We start from the raw sequence: 22,436 nt of genomic DNA, 5'->3' as shown, positions 1-22,436 counted from the left end.
TCCTGGGATCACCCATTTGGGTGGGTAACAAACCCCATTTTCTTCCAAATTTCTCTCCAAAAATATCCAAGATATCTTATATCCCAGTCAGAAGCGATAATCTCAGTAACCCATGCAACCTCACAACTTCTCTAAAAAATAACAAAGCCACATTAACAGCATCATTGGTCATTTTGCATGGTATAAAATGTGCCATCTTTGAAAACCTGTCCACCACAACTAACATTCAATTGTCACCTTTTTAAGTCATCAGGAGTCGTAAAACAAAATCCATGTTTACATCTTCCCATGGTCCTTTAGGTATTGGCAACAAAGTATATAACCCTATGTTTTGGCTTCTTCCATGTTGCTAACTGAAAAACCTCTAAACACTCAATAAATTTTCTAGCATCCTTGTTGAGACGGTCAAAAATATCTTTCACCCACCAATTTTGTGATTTTATACACTTCAAAAGGTCCACCTAAACCTACACTATGCAGCTCTCTAACAATATTCAGTCTCAATCAATTTGTGGAATGCACAATTTCTGATTCTTTTACAACAATCCTTATTGGATGTGAAAATCCAAATACAGTGTTTATCCATGCTCCATGGCACCTTGCATGCCCGCCAGATTTCTACAAAATCTGCATCTTTGACATAGAATTCATTCTTATAATCCAAGCTTACAACCTCAACTAACAATGTCTTGACTCTTCAATAACATTGCCTTCCAGCTTAATGCATAGCAACCAAATTTAACTTGCCAAACTTGTACTTCGAAAGAAATGAGTAACTTTGCAAAAATTCTACCCATTTTGAATGTTTTTCATTCAGCTTACCTTAATTCTTAATGTACTGCAGCACCTTGTGATCAGTAAACAACACAAACTCCTTAGGTAAGTAATGTCTCCATTTCATCAAGGTCTGTATAATAGCATAAAATTCTTGATCATAAACAGAATATTTCTTTTTAGCATTATTCAATTTCTGGCTGAAAAATATTATCAGTCTTCCTTCATGACTCAAGACTACTCCAATTGTTGAACCACTTGCATCACAATCTACTTGAAACACTTTGCTAAAATCTATAAGTGCCAACACTGATTGTTCAGTTATCATTTTCTCTAAACTGTCAAAAGACTTCATTGCTGCTGTTGTCCATTGGAAAGTTATTTTCTTCATATACTCAATAAGAGGTGCACAAATCCCACTAAAACTTCTAATGAATTTTTGGTAGAAATTTACCAAGCCATAGAAACTCTTGACATCAATTATGCATTTAGGTGTTGGCCAATCTAAAATAGGTTTTACCTTTTTAGGATCCATTTTCAAACCCCCCCTAGAAATTACAAAACCCAACTACACTAATTATTCTTGTAGAAAAGTATGTTTTTGTTAGTTTTTGTAGCATCGGATGTGTTCTAGCCACGAAATTTGGTGGAGAGGCTATAATACATGAGATCTCCAAAACCTAGAAATCGTTTGTGGAAATTCAGCCTAGAAATGACTTAATTAGATTATTAACTAGTTTTTAAATATTTCCTAAGTCTAAACTTAGAGAATATGGTTAATTAATCGGTGTTAATTAAGTCAAGGCGAGAATCATCTAGTAACTCACACGGATCAATCCGGAGATGATCTTAGACATTGATTAAGTTTTAATCTTGGTCGTTGGTGCTCCAACATAGAATTATAAGAGGAGGTAGATGTGGTGATGGAGAAGATACTTCAACAGTTCGATTTCTAAGCAAATTGATTTCTGAAGTAGCAGCGATCAATTGACGGAGAGAGAGCTAGAAATTGAAGCAGTGAGAGAGGGGCAGAGACAGTGAGGTTGGCAGAGGCATTCCAGATCCAGCGAGTGCATTTGCAGAGAGGCAGAAAAGCAACAGAGAGGCTAACGTTGGGGCAAAGCAACAGCTCTAGACGCAAAGTCAAATTGCTAAGAGGGATTGATGTTTTCAATTCTAAGGGCCGGGAAGGAGTCCCAAAGTGTCGAAGATGCGTCTTTCTAGTTAGCAGAAAGCAGAACAACTTCATCCGAGACCACTCTGAGGCTAGACGTCCAGCAGATTGCGCAGAGCAACGCAGAGGCTGACGTGAAGCGTCAGAGGACCAAGTTTCAGAAGGCAAGTTGTACCAAGAGTTTTCCTGTGGGGTGAGGAAAATTCCTCACTAGATTTTTGCTAGTATTTTTCTCTATAGGATTGCCAGATTTGGGCATCCAGTTGTACTCAGATTTTCTCACTATTGCATATAATAAAACCCTCATCTGCTGCACCGGTTTTCCCAAGTTGGGTTTTTCCGGGGACTTTTGTCCAAAAATAATGTGTTATTTTTATGTGTGTGCTAGCAATTCTCAACTTCTAGCGTTCTATTTTTCCGCAAAATTTTATTTGTGAAGGTTGTAGTGTATTTATTTCGATATTTGTCGTAGCAGATATATTGTTAATTAATTAACAATTAGGAGAAATAATATCAGTTGTTGCAATAGGATTCCAGTTTTGGAATTTTCACATGGTATCAAAGCGCAGTTGATCAGCTCGAGAGCTCAGGAAAACCAAGGAAAGGAATTTCATTGCTCAGCAAGGGCAGCAGGCCGAAATTCCCAAGGACAGTGCAGTCATTTTACAGGAGGCCGAGTTACTTGTGGAGGTTCGATTTTTCTGAGTGAGGGCAAAAAAATTCAATCCTACCTAATTGAGTGATTCTAGAGGCAGAGGGAGCAGCTCTGATTTTTCGTTGAGCAGATCTCTAATTAGACGCAGTAGTTTTTGCTACATGTTGCAGAAGCAGAATTTGCATCGGGTGGAAGAGAGAAGAGCACACACAGAGGGAAAATTTTCCTCAGGGAACTTCTAGTCTCAAGAAGTTCGATTTTTCCTTGCAGATCAGCAGTCGTTGTGAGAAAATATTCTCACTCCAGAAGGGAGTGCGAATAGCAGAGCAGCAGCTGAGCAGAAGGAAAGAGGAAGTTTTTGACAGATCGTTGAGATGGTCATTGTTGGGCTTCGTGATCAGGACAAGTTGGATGGAGCTTCCAACTACGTCATCTGGAAGGCAAGGATGTCCTTCCTTCTAGATGAATATGGCCTGAAAGCCTATATTGATGTGGTGGTAGCAGTTCCCACGGATGCAGATCAGCTAAAAGAGTACAGAAAGGAGATGGCACGGGCGAAGCAGTTGATCCTAGACAGAGTCCGGGATCATATTGTCTCACATATAGCAGCCAAAGAGATGTGGGAGACTCTCTCCACACTATACCAAGGTACTTCCAAGCAGCGGAAGATGTACTTAGAGGAGAAGTTGAGATGCATCAGGATGCAGAAGGGGGAAGGCATAGATCCCTTCCTCACCAGGATTCAGGAGGTCTGAGACCAGTTGTCAGTTGTTGGGGCAACGCCTCAACCCACGGAGCTAGTGTGATTGGCACTCAACAATGTCTCAGAGGAGTGGCAAGTATTCGTCCAAAGTATCTTGGGCAGAGATACCTTGCCAAGGTGGGACAGGATGTGGGCTGATTTGCAACAGGAGGAGTTGAGACAAGCTCTATTAAAGAGCTCCATCAGTGGCAGCAGCAGCAGATCAAAGCAGGTGAAGGAGGAGGAGAATGTGGTCCTCGCATCAAAGGGTCCCAGTCAGGGACAGGGGGGTAGAGAAAGAAGAAGAAGGACATGTCAAAGGTCAAGTGCTTCAGGTGTGGTGAGCTCGGTCACTATAGTACCCAGTGTCCTCTCAAGAAGAAGGACAAGGAGGAGAAGCAAGACCAGTAGGCAGCTTCAACAGAGATCGATAGGCTTTCCTCCAGGCTAGAGGAAGACTTCGTGATGTTTGTCGATATACCTCCAGGAGTGAGGTGGGGTGACTTGGTGTTATAGCCCCAAAGCGCTACAACTGGAAAGGGTCCTAGAGGAGTCCACGTCATGGATCATTACCTAGCTATAGGGACCCACAGTATACAATAACAGGATGGATCAGTGGCAGTAGATGCAGTCAGTACCAGAGTGATAGTTGCAAACTAGTAACAGTCAAATGTTGGGAAGCCCAGTGCAGGGTTAGCAGTAGTGCAGTTGGCACAGTGTAGAGTCAGTAACAACGCAGATTCTTCAGTGACAGTGCAAGTGCTAGTAGCAGTCAGAGACTCAGGAGACAGATGCATCATATTGATCACAATTGATTCAGTATGTTGGATGCTTTTCAATTGCAGATATTGCAGCTGTAACAACAAAAAATGAGAGGGAGTTGCAATGCAAATGCAGTGTTGGCAGCAGTATGGTAGTGTCATCAACAGCACAAATGCAGCGTATATCAGAGTTGCACAGTGGTTGGTGGGCAATATGGCCAAACATCAGCAGCGTGACAAGAGATGATGCAGAGACAAGGTGTTGTTACAGGGGTGCAATAGCACTAGAACACATTCCTCGCTAAAAGGGAGTGTTAGTTTTTTGTAGCATCGGATGTGTTCTAGCCACGAAATTCGGTGGAGAGGCCAAAATACATGAGATCTCCAAAACCCATAAATCATTTCTGGAAATTCCGACTAGAAATGACTTGATTAGACTATTAACCAGTTTTTAAATATTTCCTAAGTCTAAACATAGGGGATATGGTTAATTAATCAATGTTAATTAAGTCAAGGCGAGAATCATGTAGAAACTCACACGGATAGATCCAGAGATAATCCTAGCCATTGATTGAGTTTTAATCTTGGTCGTTGATGCTCCAACAGAGGATTATAAAAGGAGGTTGATGTGGTGATGGAGAAGGTACTTGAGTAATTCGATTTCTAAGCAGTGATTTCCAGAGTAGCAGCAGTCAGTTGTCGGAGAGAGCTAGAGATCGAAGCAATGAGAGAGGGGTAGAGAGTCGAGACAGTGAGGTTGGAGGAGGCATTCCACCAGCGAATACATTTACAGAGAGGCTTACGTTGGGGCAACGCAACAGCTTCTAGAGGCAAAGTCGAATTGCTGAGAGGGATTGACGTTTTTCAGTAATAGAGGTCGAAAAGGAGTCCCAGAGTGTCGGAGAAGCGTCTTTCCAGTCAGTAGAAAGCAGAACGACTTCATCCGAGACCAGTCTAAGGCTATACATCTAGCAGGCTGTGCAAAGGCTGATGCAGAGGGTCAAAGGGTCGAGTTTCAGAAGGCAAGTCGAGTCGGGAGTTTGCCTATGGACTAAGGAAAATTCCTCACTAGATTTTTGCTTGTATTTTTCTCTGTAGGATTACCAGGTTTCGGCATCCAGTTGTACTCAGATTTTCTCACTGCTGCATAATAATAAAACACTCATCTGCTACACTGGTTTTCCCAATTTGGGTTTTTCCAGGGACTTTTGTCCGAAAATGATTGTGTTATTTTTATGAGTGTGTGCTAGCATTTCTCAGCTTCCAGCGTTTTATTTTTCCACAGAATTTCATTTGTGAAGGTTGCAATGTATTTATTTCAATATTTGTCGTAGCAGATAAATTGTTAATTAATTAACAATTAGGAGAAATAATATCAATTGCTGCAATAGGATTCCAGTTTTGGAATTTTCATGGCTTCTTCAAGTTTATTAGCAGCTTCCCTTCTTTCAGCTTTCCCAATACCTTCTACACATGCTCCAAATGTCCTTCTTTAAACCTGCTAAATATCATTATGTCCTCCAAGTATACGATGACAATTTTCCCGTGAATGGCTTCAAGACTTCATTCATAAGTCTCATAAATGTGTTAGGGGCATTGGTTAACCCAAACAGCTTGACTAGTGACTCAAACGATCCATCCTTCATCTTGAATGTTGTCTTTCATTCATCACCTTCCCTCATACAAATATGATGAGATCCACTCTTCAAATCTATATTTGAAAAGTACTCTACCCCACTCAAGCAATCCATGAAGTCATCCATCCTTGGTAAAGAAAATCTATACTTGATGATAATCTTATTAATAGCTTGTGAATAAGTATACATATCCCATTTACCCCCTTTCTTTGGTGCCAATACTGCTGGTATTGGCTACAGACTTAAACTCTCCCAGATCAGTCCTTCGTCAAGCAACTCCTGCACTTGTCTACTCACTTCTTCACTCTCTGTTCCAGTCATCTTACAAGGAGTTTTCTTTGGCAAACTAGATCCTGGTGTCAAATGTATTTGATGTGAAATGTTTCTCTTGAGAGGTAAACCTGCTGGCATCTTAATTGCAACAATCCACTCAAATTCTTTCAAGGAATGTTGAATCTCGGGTGGCACAAAACTCCTCTTTCCAATCTCCAGTATTCTTATGGGCATTATGGCCAAACAAACATTTGTCTTTTTCTGTTGTCTCAGAAATTCCTTAGCTATGCATATCATAACTCGACTGCTGCTACCAACATCCCTGCTGTCACTGTCTTGGTGATCTTTGTTACTTATTGTTGTTAAGCTCTGTCTCCACCATTGGTTCCAATCTGTAACGTTGTCTATCCTTCACAAATTCATGACTATTTGCCCTACTATCATGGGAAACCTTCTTGTCAAACAACCATGGTCTTCCAAGCAGTACATGACATGCAGTACTTGTTCCTTGAAATTTCTGATTTGAAAATTCAGCAAGCATTAAGTCACAGTCACTTGCTGTCCTTTTCATAGCACAGAAACTCGATACAGATTTAGATGTGAAATACCTTTTAATTTTTCCGTCACCTCTGTGGATACCAGATTTCCCATTCACACCATCCATAATCAGATTACCGCACTTATCCTGAATTTTGCATTTGGTTTTAAAAAACCACTTCCTGTGTTCAGGCTCCACTTTAGTCTTGCCTTCAGGTTTAAATAATGCCCTTCTAAACATTAAGTTTCCCCCCTGTTCCTGCTGAAATATTTCTACGTTTTGCCAACAACCAATGCCGCATCTGCTTGGGTAACCTGAGTTCTGGCCTGACTCCTTTTTCCTATATTTTGCTTCTCTGGACATTCAAATGCCTTATCGCCCTTCTACTCCACATCTGTAACAAGTGATTACATACTTACTTTTACCTCTTCCAGATCCTCTGCTTCTCCCAACGCCACTGCCTCCCCTGGTATTTTGGCTGGTGGTTGCTTCATCTTCTTTCTGCCTCTTGCAGCGCCTGTCCTTCCTTTGCCTCTAGGACCTTTACCCATGAACTTCTGCAATCTCCCAAACAATTTGTCTTCTATCTTCAGAGTGATATGATAGGCTTCACCTATACACTATGAAAGTAGTGTATGCTCATTTTATCTTGTGTCTGAAGCTTTCATTCATTACTATACCCGGCTACCCTTTCGTATTTCAGTTCTCTTAGTCCTGACTCCTGGTCTGATGGACAGTCTGAAAAATTCTTCAATGTACTCCCAAAAAGATGTCTAGTTCTGTCTTACATTCTGTGCCTGCCTACATAAACTCTGCTGGTAAAGGAAGGAATTTCTCCTTGATTTTACACACCATTTTTCTCCAAGTCTTAATCTTTTCATGTCCATTGTCCATGTTAACCACTGTTTTGTTGAAGGAGGCCAAATAAAAAAAAAAAAATATTCACTGCTGTCACCATTTAACCATTAAACAGTAAGGACAGATTTCAGAGCTTGAAGTTCTGACATGCCAGCTTCAAGTAGCAGATAGATTGTGCAGTTAATGAAGTCAGATGCCAGCAAACTCTTACAATAAATGACTCTCATAGAAGCAGTGGCACATATAGGACGAAAGACATTGTTTTCTTTCAACCTGGAATCCATAAGGTCGAATGAGGGTTTAGATGATATGAACAGTTTCCAGACTTCAGTGTTAATGAAGATCTTGTCCTAAGGACAAGAATACACTTACTGAGGTCAAGCATGCCACCATTTCATGTTTTACTAAACATCCTGGTTACACATGAAGCTTGTAAGCCAAGAGTGTCCGTGTGGAAGGTGATTTTTCATTGTGGCTTTCACATAATTCAGCCTACTTTAATGGAATCCATATTAGTTGTGTTCCCTCCGAGTTCACTACAACAAAGATAAGGTGCTCACCACCCACCTCTTATAGGTCAAGTTTGATGCAGACTGTCTCATAGGGGACATTTTTTATAAATATACAGTGTTCCATGGGGACTCGCCCCCACCCCTAGGGGTCTAGTTTCCTCGCTCCCCCGCGCTCCTGGGACTTGGGGACGAGTAGGGGACGTTTCCCCACGCTCCCAAAAATGAGGAAACTCAGGGGGATGTGCTAGGGAGTCATTTCCCTTTCCTGAGGGGGCGTTTCCGAAAAGGGGGACGAGGGGGGACGTGAGGGGATGTGGGGGGGTGAGGGGGGACGAGAGGGGACAGCGAGGGGGGACGAGAGGGGACGGCGAGGGGGGACGTGAGGGGACGTGGGGTGGCGAGGGGGGACGAGAGGGGACGAGGGGGGACGTGGCACACGTTTATGCAAAAAAAAACGATTTTAATTAACTTAACGCTAAAACTAATCTTTAATTAACAGTTAAACTAAGCATAGGGTTTTGGAATTTAGTTGTTTCATGTTATAAAAACCGCAGCGTGAACACAGAACAACACACTCACAGCCTTCACTGAGCGCTCCACTCACAGCCTTCGATTTCACTGTTCAGATTCCAGAACTCCTCCCTCCCTCCGGTCGAGCATCGTGCGAGCAACACCTCCCGTCGAGCATCGTGCGAGCAGCACCTCCCATCAAGCATCGTGCGAGGAGCGGACTGCTACAGCCTAACAGGTAAGTAATAGTTCATGAGCATTTGCGTAACTACGTTTGCATCTCTGCGTTCACTTGATTTGATCAAGGATCGAGCTTCTTATTTTAATCGTTATACTCATAAATTTTAGATGACCGAGACCATCAGATGCAAACAGGCTACAGAGAGGTAATGCATTGTATTCACTTGCTCAATCCCATCCGCATGACACCAAGACCTTTTCTATAATCAGCCTCATGAGTTGCTATGCTTCAAAGGGGATGAATATGTTTGCAAGTATTAGCTAGTCTGAAGTGCAAAAGTATGTAGCCTTAATGCCACCGAAAATTAGAGTGATCCACCTATAGTACGAAACTTAAGCCCTGATTTGGTGCTTCAATAGAGAACAGAGAAATTCACTTCTTATTTCTGGAATTCGAGCTAACAAAAATTGAGCTCTAACTTCAGAGTTCAAGGCCGAAAGCTTGGGATAGACCTTCATCGTTCAAATGCTATTCTAGTAGACCTGTAATCAACCAAACAACAAGAATGAAGCCCTAACCCTTAAAAGATTCCTTCATTTTGCTCTTGTAGGGTGATCAAACAGTTCAAATGATAATTCGTTAATATCTTCACATCTTTTTATATTTTCATCAAGATACATCACATCTCAATTTATATTCTAAGTAGGAGCAAAGGATTTCTCATATGAACGTTGGAAGGGATTTCAATTTTCATGAACGTTGGAGGTAATACTTCCTTGTGAATGAAGAAAGAACCATGACTTTAGACTCCCATGTCCCTTATCCAAATGTAATCCTGTACTGTAGGAACCTGATATCTGCTATTGAATTTTCCTGATTTAGGCTGCTGTTTTTTTTTTCATTTTTTTTAATTTCTTTTTTTATCATTATGTTTTGAGTGTTCACTGTGTTTAAAAAAAAAATTGAAACTGTTTTTGTTTATAATTTGAAACTGTTTTTGTTTATAATTAGAATTTTAAATTTATTATTTTATATGATATTAGAAATTTAGATAATGATATTCATATCAATGATCATGCTTTGCAGCTTTTCAATTCAAACCAAATTGTCATAGTGGACTCAATTAATAAATTATATTTTATATTTATAAGTTTTTAAGACCTTGACACTCCCCCACGTTTCCGAAAAAATGGTGGGGAGCTTTTGCATAGGCCGCTCCTGCGCTCCCTCGCCCCCTCGTCCCGAAACCTTGGTGGAACATTGTAAATATAGGTGCCCTAGTCGAGTGTGTAAGAACAGCAAAGGTCATAATAGCCTACCTTAGAAGCATGACAAGCATTTTTATTAGTATTTATGATGCAAAAAGAGGCAAACAGATAGTTTTGTGTTCAGCCATCGATGGAAGGTGCATTTTCTTTGGGGAATGGACTTTAACTCATATACTTCACTGTATTGGGGCATTGATGTTGACCCTAAAAATCCTTTTGTATTGACTGCCCATTGGTTCCCACCACTTTTTACTTAACAATGAACATCTTCCCACTCAGATTCCTTTTATTCTAAATATAACCTGTTCAAATTACCAGTGAATCATATATACAACATACAATAAAGGGATACATAAATGGTTTTGATCTGCTGATGATTTCAAACTTATCATTTTAGTTGTATTCTCAGTATTTTAGGAAAACATTTCAATTGATGCTAAAAGTACTCACATGGAGATGATGCCCAAAGAAAATTTTGTAGAAGTTTATCAAGGATTGACATGTGTTGAGGTTGAACTAACTTTAGAAGACCAATCATCACAATTGACCATGAATGGATGGAGCATCACGTCAATGATGTGCTTGTTGCTTGAGGCAAAACATGTGAACAAACCCCTCTCTGTCACCACCCAAGGTTTCCGAAAGGCAAAGGTTTTTTTCTCACATGAACCTGAGGAAGGCCAATGTAGAACGCCTAAGCTAATAGGTTACCATAAACAGAGGTTCTATATCCATATTTGTGATTGGAGTTTGCTTTTAGTGTTACATTCCAGCACATTGAAAGCCTCAACTATATTTTGTAATTATAATTTGACAAGATTTGAGTTTTTTACTTGAATTGAAATAGTTGAGATGACCTAGTAAATAGCTTCATCTGGCATAAAGTTGAAGAAGCTAAACCAAATGCTGTTTTCCAGAAGCCTTATTATATATCCATATAAAAGAAACGTTGATAAAATAGATTATGTGTACTGAAGGAACTGCCAGTTGGGCTTAAGAGTTTTAAAGAACAAAAACTGGCTATTCAAGGGTGGCTTTATTCCATTTTAACGATTAATTTTTTGTAATTATCACCATTTTACAAATTCAGTATGAAATTAAAGAACTTGATAAATAATAAGCACGTACTAGAGGTGCTACACCTCAGTTATTACTTTCGTTATATTTTAAATAACAACAAATCATAGGTTACAACTTACAACTTACAGCATCCCACGGAGAAATAGATTGGCGAATAGCTGAGTAAACAAAGAAACCAGCAAAAGTGGAAAGGAGAGCTGAAAAAATGCCCTGCAAGAAAATCTCCTGTTAATGAGTAAAATATTTTAGAGCACACGGAGATCAATAGGGAATGGTATTCAATAACCAATGTTCCAATAAGTGATTGATGTGCATTGTGATTTCCTAGAAGAGATGATCCAATGCCTCTAATCCACTTTAATTAAGACATCATCGTCTCTTCATAACACGCTACATATTCACCATTGCATAGTAGATCTAAAATTAAATAGTTAATTCAATCAATTCAATATGGCCATTGTAAAGCTCTGATAATAAGCAGTGAAAGCACATCTAATTGACCTGAATCCGAAGTGTACCTTAGGTTTACTTAAAGCATATCCCGTAATGTCCATCGATGTAAAAAGATGTGAACTACTGAGAGAGCAAAAACAGATTCAAAAACAAATTCCATGAAAATGGCTGAAAAGATATGAGGCATAGTTGACTTTAAATCTAACATTTGTGAGTAGATCTTGGCTACTACTTTAACAGAAACAGGAAATGGGAAACAGAACAGAAAATGGGAACAGAATGAGAAATGGGGATAGAGGAGGAATAGAGGGTTTCTGAGGATACAAGGAGCTTGAACCTACCCCACGCCCCCAACCCTAATATAAATTATGGATATTAAGTCGCTTAATAATGCACTGTGCCACTGACGCAGTGTCAAGAGGAAAGCAATAATGGAAACCGAACAACAAAGAAGTTTCCTGGTCATGCTTCTGGTAACATAACTCAGTTTTTGATCTGTAAAGGATCAAGTATACCTTGTTTAGATAGTTACATGTATCTACTGGCACCAAACCCGACAAGATATGACTGCTGGATTTCGAGTTTCATTAGCAGAATTACCAAGGCAATGGTCACAGATTGGTGAGGCTAGAAGTGGAATCTGGATTACCGCATCATTTCGATTCCAATATCAGCTCATATGTGAGAATAATAGTATTTAACTACGAACCTTCCAGTTCTCTTGGTCAGTGGAGGAAATCAGCAACTTGGAGAAGATCTGAGAATTTTTGCGGAGCAAATGAATGTTGGGGATTACTGTAAGAGAAAAAAAATTATAGTGATCCATTGGCTCCAATGAAAAATACATCTCAATAATTTGAATCGGACAAGCTGATTGGCAAGCGAGTCCATTTCCCTGCAGGGGTTTTCTTAAATTGGGTTTCTCCTGGGTAAATATGGTGTCCCTTGATGCATGTGCTTGTTTACCTTTTTTCCTCTGCAATCTCCTTTCCATTCTCTTGCTGTAGTTTGAATTCAATCCATTTGAATCGGGGGAATTGTGTGTTTCCTTCTTGCTGTAGTTTGAATTCAATCCATTTGAATCAGGGGAATTGTGTGTTTCCTTCTTGCTGTAATTTGAATTCAATCCATTTGAATCAGGGGAATTTTGTGTTTCCTTGCTACAGTCAAACACAATCTTAGTGTATAGTAGTACAAAAGCAAGTTAAGCATTTAATTCATCGAAAGATCTAAGTTGGTGAATTGTACTTGGCATAGGGAATGTTATTTCAGATCAGCCTTGATCTATTAGAAAGCCATTCACCTTTCACGCTTTTAGTTTCCTTTGAAACCTACTCATCTAGAAGACCCCTTTTATTAGAATGAAAATGACAGTCCAACAAATTGGCTCCCTTAACACGACAACATGTCATCAAAGGTTTTGAAACATGTTATTACAAACATATCTAATAAAGCAGTGAGATACAAGAGAGTTCGACATACCCGCCACACTGTGTTTTGCAGTGCATGGTTCCTTTCAAATGCTTGAACAATCTCCACTTGCTCTGTTACAAAATAATTGTTTTTAGTAGGCATATAACTAATGCTTCTGTTTGGTAAGCCATAGCATGAGCAAGCAGCACTTGCTGCAAAGGTTTGAATTTTAAAAAAAAAAACTATATATTACCGTGATGTTCTCACAGTCAGTTCAAATCTCTTGGCCTATGTGAACCAGATTAAGTGTTCAACGGACTTAAATAATCCACGAAAAAATCAAGAGGAAGTTAAAGTACCATGAGTTTCTAAAGGTTGAAAGTCGTCACGTGAAGGCAGCAGCTCCTCCTGTGAGGATCTCCATATTCGTCTGATCATCGTCCGCCCTGAATTTATTTGGCCTCAGTTTTGAACACAAATGAGGAAAATTCAAAAGAAACTAGTGTTTTGTAAAGATAAAAAGCGGTAAGTAGTGGGTTATTTGGATATGTGAAGCAATTCTGATAGAATTGGAAGAATCGAAAGAGGTCGGGTTAACCAGAAAACTGTAGTTCAGAATTCCGTCATTTAAAAATTGAATTTAGATGGAAAAGGCACACCGTTTCCACTTAAACATTTAAATTAAAATTAAATTCTATATAATGGTCAGAAACACTAACCATTTAAGTTAAAATTAAATTTTATACAATGGTTAGAAACACTCACGGGTGAATTAGTATTTTATGCCCAATCATTTTTTACTTAATTTATATTTAGGCCGATAGGCCTTCCTTTGAAACGGAAATTCCTATTTCCACCTCTATAGGAAAGTTAATGCACCCTGACATGCAAGGGGAATAGTGGGTGCCTTGCATTTATATTTCTGCCAAAGTTGACTTTGGCATGTTAGCAGCAAGGCATCCACTATTCCCCTTGCATGTCAGGGTGCATTAACTTTCCTATAGAGGTGGAAATAGGAGTTTCCCTTTGAAACAGAGTTTCGTCGTCCTTTTCATTCTCGGGTCGACACGTGGCGTGAACTTTTGCAGAGGAAGGTGGGGCATTCAGGTTGACACGTGGCGCGTAAAATTTGGGTTCCGCCCCCTTGCCTCTGGAAGTTGCGTCACTGGCCAGACTCCGGTACCTCCACCTCGGCGGAAATTATTTCTAGGGTTCGGTTCCCGCTTGCTACGGAAACCTGACGAGTCTCCACTACCTGGGCCTCAACGGAAATGGCCTCACCGGTAACTTGCCGCCAGAGCTCGGCAAACTCGCCGAGCTGAGATACCTCTTCATCGGCCACTACAACAATTATTCCTGCGAGATCCCGCCTCAGTTTGGGAACTTAAAGAAGCTCATCCGACTGGACATGTCTAACTGCGGGCTCACGGGTTCGATTCCCGCGGAGCTAGGCAATCTGAGCTCGCTCGACTCGCTCTTCCTCTTCTTGAACGTCCTGTCAGGCCCCATTCCTCCCCAGCTCGGCAATCTGAGAAACCTCAAGTCGTTGGATCTTTCATTCAATGAGCTGACTGGACAAATCCCGGAAGAATTCAAGAACCTGGTCTCGCTCACGCTCCTGAATCTGTTCCATAACAGGCTCCATGGTGGAATCCCCGATTCCATCGGCGACCTGTCGAACCTCAAGGTGCTGAATCTCTGGAGCAACCTTGGGGTCCTGCAAATCTCTTGTCATTATTTAATATCATCTTCGAACAATAATAATTTGCAGAAGAATGTTGTAAGTCATCACCGTATTATCTGCTTTCTTACTATTTTCTTGCATTTTTCGTGTCTTTATTTATATCTATTGATGCTTCTGCAGGTTGATGAAGGTGGAGAGTGCACTACTGAACAGAAGAGAAGCAGCGATCAAGCCGGGCTTTCCAATGCGGCTTTCAAGAAGCCTAGAACAGAATCTTTTTCGGGCCCTCCGATGAAGGTCACAAGCTCGATTCCCACCCGGTGTAGTAATAACCTTAAATTTTACTAATTAAAGAGGCTTCTGCCCAAGGTTTTCTTAATATGCTCAGCGGACCCCTACCTCGGACTATAGGTAAGTTCGTTGGTTTAACAGAGATTTTGCTTAATGGAAATGAATTCACAGGACCTATTCCTACTGAGATTAATGAACTGAGACAACTGAGCAAGTTGGATTTCAGTAACAATAGATTCTCGGGGAAAATCCCAGATGGGATAAGCTAATGCAAGCTTTTATCATATATAGATTTGAGTAGGAATAATCTGAGTGGCCCAATTCCTTCCACAATCACCAGTCTGGGCATCCTTAATTATCTGAATATCTCGCGGAATCATTTCTCTGGAAGCATTCCTAATGAATTAGAGCAGATGCAGAGCTTGACTTCTGTGGATTTCTCCTACAATAATCTGTCTGTTGTTGTACCAAATGGTGGCCAGTTCACTTTCTTCAATGCAACTTCCTTCGTTGGGAGCCCTGGATTGTGTGGGCTGTATCTGGGACCTTGCACAGTTCAGCCCAATTCGCCGCATGCTCATGTTAAGGGTTCTTTGATTTCTTCCACTGTAAAGCTGGTTCTGGTCATAGGTTTGCTATTATGCTCACTGGTTTTTGCCTCTGCTGCCATCATCAAAGCCAGGGCTTTGAAGAAAAGCAATGCTTCAAGATCCTGGAAGCTAACAACATTCCAGAGGCTGGACTTCACCTGTGAAGATGTCTTGGAGTGTTTGAAAGAGGAAAATATTATTGGAAAGGGAGGAGCAGGGGTTGTGTACAAGGGTTCGATGCGGAGCGATGAGGAATTTGCAGTGAAGAGGTTGCCTGGGATTGGAAGAGAGTCTTCTCACGACCATGGTTTTGCTGTAGAGATTCAGACTTTGGGCAAGATTCGACATCGCCATATAGTGAGACTGTTGGGGTTTTGCTCAAATCAAGAAATCAATCTGCTTGTTTACGAGTACATGCCAAACGGAAGCCTGGGAGAGTTACTGCACGGCAAGAAAGGTGGGCATTTACAATGGGCTACCAGATACAAGATTGTTGTTGAGGGAGCTAAAGGGATCTGCTATTTACACCATGATTGCAGCCCGATTATAATACACCATGATGTAAAGTCCAACAACATTCTCTTGGATTCCAATTTTGAGGCCCATGTAGCCGATTTCGGCCTTGCAAAGTTTTTGCAGGATTCTAGGGCTTTGGAATGTATGTCTTCCATTGCAGGTTCCTATGGTTGCATTGCTCTAGGTAAACAATCAAGCTTATCTCCTTGCCTTTAATATTATTTCAATGTGAAATTTCCATGCCCTATGTTTCTCTGAAGAGAATCAATTAGATGAAGGTTGCTGATGGATCGAATGCTTATATGTAAGTTCTCATACAGTATTTTTCTTGTGTTATTTTTTCAGAATATGCATACACGCTGAAAGTGGATGAAAAGAGTGATGTTTATAGCTTTGGAGTAGTGCTGCTGGAACTAGTCACTGGTAGAAGGCCGGTGGGGGAGTTTGGAGATGGTGTAGATATTGTTCAATGGGTAAACAAGATGACTTAACTCAACCAAAGAAGGAGTTTTAATCAGTCTGGCATGAAAGTATTCAATGTCTCTAATAACCAGCTCTATGGAAGAATACCGGCTACTACAGTTCTGGCTATGTTCAATGCTTCTTCGTTCACAGGAAATCCTGGGCTCTGTGGGAGCCCATTGCCCAGGCCCTGCGTGCTTAATGCAGTAGTGACCCCTTCTCCAAGTCCTATTATTACAAGCTTGCCAATGGAGCAATCTTTTAGGCCAACTGTTAAGAGGCATGAAAGGCTAAATCGGGGAAAAATAGCAGGAATTGTTGCGGGATCCATTGTTGGGGTGATTGTCATGTTGTTCCTTATTAGCTTTTATGGTAAGAGGTACAGACAGCAGAAGCCTGGGGATGAGGCTGAAAACGTTGCAGGTGAGAAGCTTTCGATCGAGGAAACTGGTTCTGATCTGTATTATGCTAATACTGATGCTAAGAGCCTTCAGTATGAGCAACAGCGGAGTGGGGTTCTTATGTTCTGCGGTAGGGAAGCTCAGATGTACACTTTGGAGGATCTGCTCCGCGCATTTGCTGAAATTATGGGTAGAGGCACACTGGGGACTACTTATAAGGCTCTGATGCAGAACAAAATGACTGCAACTGTGAAGAGATTGAAGAATTCTAACAAGATGACTAGGGATGAATTTGAGAGGCATATGGAGATGGTGGGTAAGCTTCGACACTAGAATATAGTTTCTCTGAGAGCTTATTTCCAGGACAAGGAGGAGAGGCTTCTTGTCTATGATCACTTTCCTAATGGAAGCATGTTTTCTCTCATACACGGTATGTGCATAATTCCTTCTAAATGCCTTCTCTTCAAGCTGTCAAAATAGAAGTAGAGCATTTTTATTTTGTCCATGGTTTATGTTTCTTAGCCTGATATCCACTCATGTCTTCCATGGGGTTTGAACATTGCTCTCATCTATTTGAACCCAAGATCTTTACTATTGCTTGCAATCCATGTTGACGAGTTGCAATTGTGTTGAATATACAAGCTCAGCATTGAATAGACCAGCATACAAATAGACTCTGGATAAAAATAAGTACCTTAGGAGTCTCCCTCTATGCTCTGAGAACCCTTAGATCATAACAAACTCAAGGTCACAATACACATCACAGATATTAACAGATTATTTGTCCTCAGGAGCTGGGGTTTGGACCTCTTTGTATCCCATTCCCTTGACCATTTGGAAATCTCCATGGCTCTCTTTCTAGGTTTCATTTATACCTGAAGGGTTCTCTATGGCTTTCTTTCTCGGTATCATTTGGACTTGCTTGTTTATTTTATTTTCTTTTCCCTTAGAAGTCTACCAGAGATATTCCAGTCCCATTAACTTAGTTTCGTTACTGGGGGTCTCTGATATCAGAATTCCAATTTCGTATATAGACAATTTAATTAAATAATACAAACTTGCAGTGAATTTAAAAAAATTGGTTTGTAACTAGTTAATCAAATAAAGCTCAAAATCATCCCCCACCCTCAGCTTGCTTGTAGTCTGAATACTGATTCTCAGGATTTAAACCGTTGCCAATATGTTGAAACCCCATATGGTTGATAAATTGTTTCCAGATCCATTGCATAGGATTTTTCTCTTTCTTCGATGTTTCGATCATCATCAGGATGAGACACATATGTTGGTTCCAAAGGTCGAAGAAAAACGAATAACACTAATAACACTATGCAATGGATCCCAAGACAATTTGTCAACAGAACTCATCTCGCAGAAGTCTCAAATCTGAAACCCTATATGGTGTTGTCATAAGTCATCCTTTTCTAATAACATGACTTTCAGACCACATATTTAGAAAACTGATATGAAACTACAATGAATATAGGTGTTTCCAGAAAATCACCAGAAAACATAATTTGAGGTGATGAACTGAGAAGAGAGGTTTATAATGGCCCAAGATGGTTGTCTAAACTCAGCATATGCAATTCTCCAAGGAAATGGACTGCTTGTTATGTCACAATCAACCCAGAAAGTCTTCACTGGCACAACCTTAACTGGTTAAGGGGGATTAAACTTCTAGTCAGGACCAAGCCAGTAAGACTTGTCAAGGCCAACTTTTTGAAGAGTTACCCTTTCAATAAGGATTGCATGCAAAACTAACGGGGATCATTGAATTACACAGGGTTTATATAATTATATAATATCATCTAATTCAAAGAGACAACTTTGTATGTGGAATTCCATGTCTGATTTATGTAATTTGACTAGTTTCTCAGGCTCAAAATCAAAGGGGAAGCCTCTGCATTGGACGTCCTGCTTCAAGATTGCTGAAGATGTAGCCCGTGGCTTGGCCCACCTGCATCAAGCATCCAGATTAATTCATGGTAACCTCAAATCTAACAATGTTCTACTAGGAGGGGATTTTGAAGCTTGTATTACAGACTATGGCCTTACCGTGTTTGACACCGAGCAAGCTGAGGACACAACCCTATTAGTCTACAAGGCTCCTGAATGCCTCAAATATAACAAGAGAATGGGACCCAAAGCAGATGTCTACAGTTTTGGAGTAATGTTACTTGAGCTTCTTACAGGCAAGATCCCATTGCAGTCCATCCTCAATGGAGAAGCCATGGATCTACAAAAATGGGTTCATTATGTTCGAGCAGAAGAACTTCAATCGAGTGTTATTGATGGCTCTGTCTCTTCCACTGACTGCCTTGAGGATAAGTTAATAATACTTCTAGATCTAACAGTTGCCTGTATAACTCCAGCTCCAGAAAGAAGGCCAACAATGAGGCAGGTTTTGAAGATGATTGAGGAGGTCAAAGAAGGCCAACAATAAGGCAGGTTTTGAGGATGATTGAGGAGGTCAAGGAACATTCAGCTTCTTCATAGAGAGGTGGATCCCCAGTATATTATGTATCCATGGCTCAATGTCTTTATAGAATGCCATGTATTGAGGCTAGCTTATAGAAGTTCTATTATATCATGACTTCAGGTATTCAACTTATCCGTTGAACTCACTGAGAACAATTCATATTTCTGGTTGGAAATATTGTGCACAGACTTCAAACTTCCATGTCTGGCTGATTAAACATGGTTATCACATCAACCACAACTTTAAATGTGGTTATATTGGTAATCACTGTATTTGGTGCAGGTTTGGCAGAAGATGATGGATATATCATCAACTTGTATTTGTGGTTTTCAGTAATTTATATTTATATAAAGCATAGTTTGATTTGCAAACAACCAGGAGCGCTTTGCTATGAAGATCATAGAGCCTACTTACCACAGGCATAGAGACTTTGATTTATAAACAAAATTAGAAATAAAATATAAATGGGATTTTCCTGTGTATCAAGTTGAAAAATGGAATTCTATATTTCCATCTAGTACAAGTCCAACAAAAGTGCAATTGCCATCGCTGTTTGTTCTCTCTCTTACCATGATTTGAGGTGCTATACTATTCCGAAGGGTTTATAACTTTATATTGGTTAGATATATGCATGTTTTTATAGTTTTTCAACATACATATATATTTTAACATGTACATATATAGTCTGCTGTTGTACCGAATGGTGGCCAATTCACTTTCTTCAATGCAACTTCCTTCGTTGGGAACCCTGGATTGTGTGGGCTGTATCTGGGACCTTGCACAGTTCAGCCCAATTCGCCGCATGCTCATGTTAAGGGTTCTTTGATTTCTTCCACTGTAAAGCTGGTTTTGGTCATAGGTTTGCTATTATGCTCACTGGTTTTTGCCTCTGCTGCCATCATCAAAGCCAGGGCTTTGAAGAAAAGCAATGCTTCAAGATCCTGGAAGCTAACAGCATTCCAGAGGCTGGACTTCACCTGTGAAGATGTCTTGGAGTGTTTGAAAGAGGAAAATATTATTGGAAAGGGAGGAGCAGGGGTTGTGTACAAGGGTTCGATGCGGAGCGGTGAGGAATTTGCAGTGAAGAGGTTGCCTGGGATTGGAAGAGGGTCTTCTCACGACCATGGTTTTGCTGTAGAGATTCAGACTTTGGGCAAGATTCGACATCGCCATATAGTGAGACTGTTGGGGTTTTGCTCAAATCAAGAAATCAATCTGCTTGTTTACGAGTACATGCCAAACGGAAGCCTGGGAGAGTTACTGCATGGGAAGAAAGGTGGGCATTTACAATGGGCTACCAGATACAAGATTGCTGTTGAGGGAGCTAAAGGGCTCTGCTATTTACACCATGATTGCAGCCCGATTATAATACACCATGATGTAAAGTCCAACAACATTCTCTTGGATTCCAATTTTGAGGCCCATGTAGCCGATTTCGGCCTTGCAAAGTTTTTGCAGGATTCTGGGGCTTCGGAATGTATGTCTTCCATTGCAGGTTCCTATGGTTGCATTGCTCCAGGTAAACAATCAAGCTTATCTCCTTGCCTTTAATATTATTTCAATGTGAAATTTCCATGCCCTTTGTTTCTCTGAAGAGAATCAATTATATGAAGGCTGCTGATGGATCGAATGCTTATATGTAAGTTCTCATACAGTATTTTTCTTTTGTTATTTTTTCAGAATATGCATACACGCTGAAAGTGGATGAAAAGAGTGATGTTTATAGCTTTGGAGTAGTGCTGCTGGAACTAGTCACTGGTAGAAGGCCGGTGGGGGAGTTTGGAGATGGTGTAGATATTGTTCAATGGGTAAACAAGATGACTTAACTCAACCAAGGAAGGAGTTTCAAACATTTTGGACGAGAGGCTGTCTTCAGTTCCTTTGCACGACGTTATCCACGTTTTCTGTGTGGCAATGGCATGTGTTGAAGAAAATAGCGTAGAGAGGCTACCATGAGAGAGGTTGTTCAGATGCCCAGTGAAATCCAAAGATCAAACCTTCTGAAAATCCCCTACCTGCTTCAGAAGGAGATGAATCCCCCCAACAAGCCGGTGCTGCCCACCCTCCTGATCTCCTCTCTATTTGAATCCATTTTCAAATTTTCATTGTTAGGATACATGGTCAGTGCCAGTTAATATTGTCAAAATTCATACACAGAATATCAGTTAGCAATCGCCACCTCAAAATTCCTTTCAGGAGGGTGATTACTTTACTCAGATGCATTCTGTGAGTCCTGTTGTTTGTTGTGGGAGTGAAATTTATTCACTCATTTTCCTCTAGTGAGACACCATTTAAACCATGCCCTCTGCAGACGCCATATTCATGAAGGTAAGTCTTGAACTTGCTGAGCTGTCATGTAATTCAATTAGAATGAGCTGAGAGCACGTTTTGACTATACAATTTGTTTGTGCGATATCATCAGTGGATCATGCATGCCTGGGGCGACGAAGACTGTATCAAGATACTGAAGAGATGCAGGAAGGCGATCCCGGAGACGGGGAAGCTCATTATTGTTGACGTAGTGGCGTTGGACTCTAATCACAGAGGTGGACTCTAATCACAGAGGTGGTGATAATAATAATGGTGGCCAGAAATAGAAGCCGGTTGTGGATCCTAGTATAGTTCTAGTATTTGATCTAGGAATGGTGGCGCACTGCTCTGGTGGGAAGGAAAGAACATAGAAAGAATGGAAGAAGATTTTATTAGGTGGATTCGGTCGTTATAAAATAATCATCATCCTTGATTTCCAGTTTGTGATTGAAGCATTTCCTTCTTGATTATCTGATCTCTATAAGCTTATTTTTAGTATTTACAGTGTTAAAATGCAATCAAATTATTGTATTTACAAAATAAATGAAGATTTATCAAAGGCCTTATGGAGACATGAAACATCCGTAGCTAGTGATTTTCTTTAGTCTTACCTCGCAGTCCTGAGAAGACAATGCATCAATGGGTCACGGGACGCTCCTCATCTCCTTCAGAGACATGGAGGATCCGTAGACAGTGTTGTCCTTTCATCTTACCTCTCTCTGAGTAGATAATGTATTAACGGGTCAGGGGGTTTTGTTTTTTGTGGTTCTGTTATGGCTCATGAATGGATGCGTTTATGGATTGAAATTTAAGGAAAATATGGGTTTATTGTAGCATATGAATGGGATGCATCCAAGCATTGAAATTTCAGAAGTTG

General features: G+C 40.5%; 1 protein-coding gene and 2 pseudogenes across 6 annotated transcripts in view; 2 read left to right on the top strand and 1 right to left on the bottom strand.

The window, feature by feature from the left end:
- The window catches only part of LOC149157005 (uncharacterized), a 407,149-nt gene extending 393,671 nt beyond the window's left edge, over positions 1-13,478 (bottom strand). For 2 of the 5 annotated variants that reach the window (XM_089445505.1, XM_089445504.1), the window contains exons 1-3: positions 13,189-13,475; positions 12,899-12,960; positions 11,090-11,173 (exon numbers count right to left, since the gene is read on the bottom strand). In XM_089445505.1, the coding sequence (XP_089301631.1) occupies positions 11,090-11,173; positions 12,899-12,960; positions 13,189-13,267 (225 nt within the window). In that variant the 5' untranslated portion in view covers positions 13,268-13,475. Of the gene's footprint in view, positions 1-11,089; positions 11,174-12,898; positions 12,961-13,188 lie in introns of all 5 variants that reach the window. The other 3 variants (XM_089445503.1, XM_089445507.1, XM_089445506.1) reach the window with 3 other exon arrangements.
- Positions 13,479-13,970: 492 nt separating this feature from the next.
- Positions 13,971-21,806, top strand: LOC149157003 (uncharacterized; annotated as a pseudogene). Its single transcript, XR_016263390.1, has 7 exons — positions 13,971-14,609; positions 14,694-14,847; positions 15,096-16,094; positions 16,256-16,383; positions 19,934-20,768; positions 20,930-21,300; positions 21,672-21,806. The product of XR_016263390.1 is annotated as an uncharacterized LOC149157003 (transcript).
- Positions 16,146-19,437, top strand: LOC149157004 (inactive leucine-rich repeat receptor-like serine/threonine-protein kinase At1g60630; annotated as a pseudogene).
- Positions 21,807-22,436: the final 630 nt, after the last annotated feature.

The sequence above is a fragment of the Pinus tabuliformis genome, chromosome 9 (genome assembly GCF_031772625.1).
Source record: "Pinus tabuliformis cultivar Carrire ecotype Pingquan chromosome 9, CPIR1, whole genome shotgun sequence".
In the NCBI taxonomy this organism is placed as follows: Eukaryota; Viridiplantae; Streptophyta; class Pinopsida; order Pinales; family Pinaceae; genus Pinus; species Pinus tabuliformis.
The sequence above is the reverse complement of the archived record's forward strand: the minus strand, read 5'-3'. Positions and strand labels throughout refer to the sequence as shown.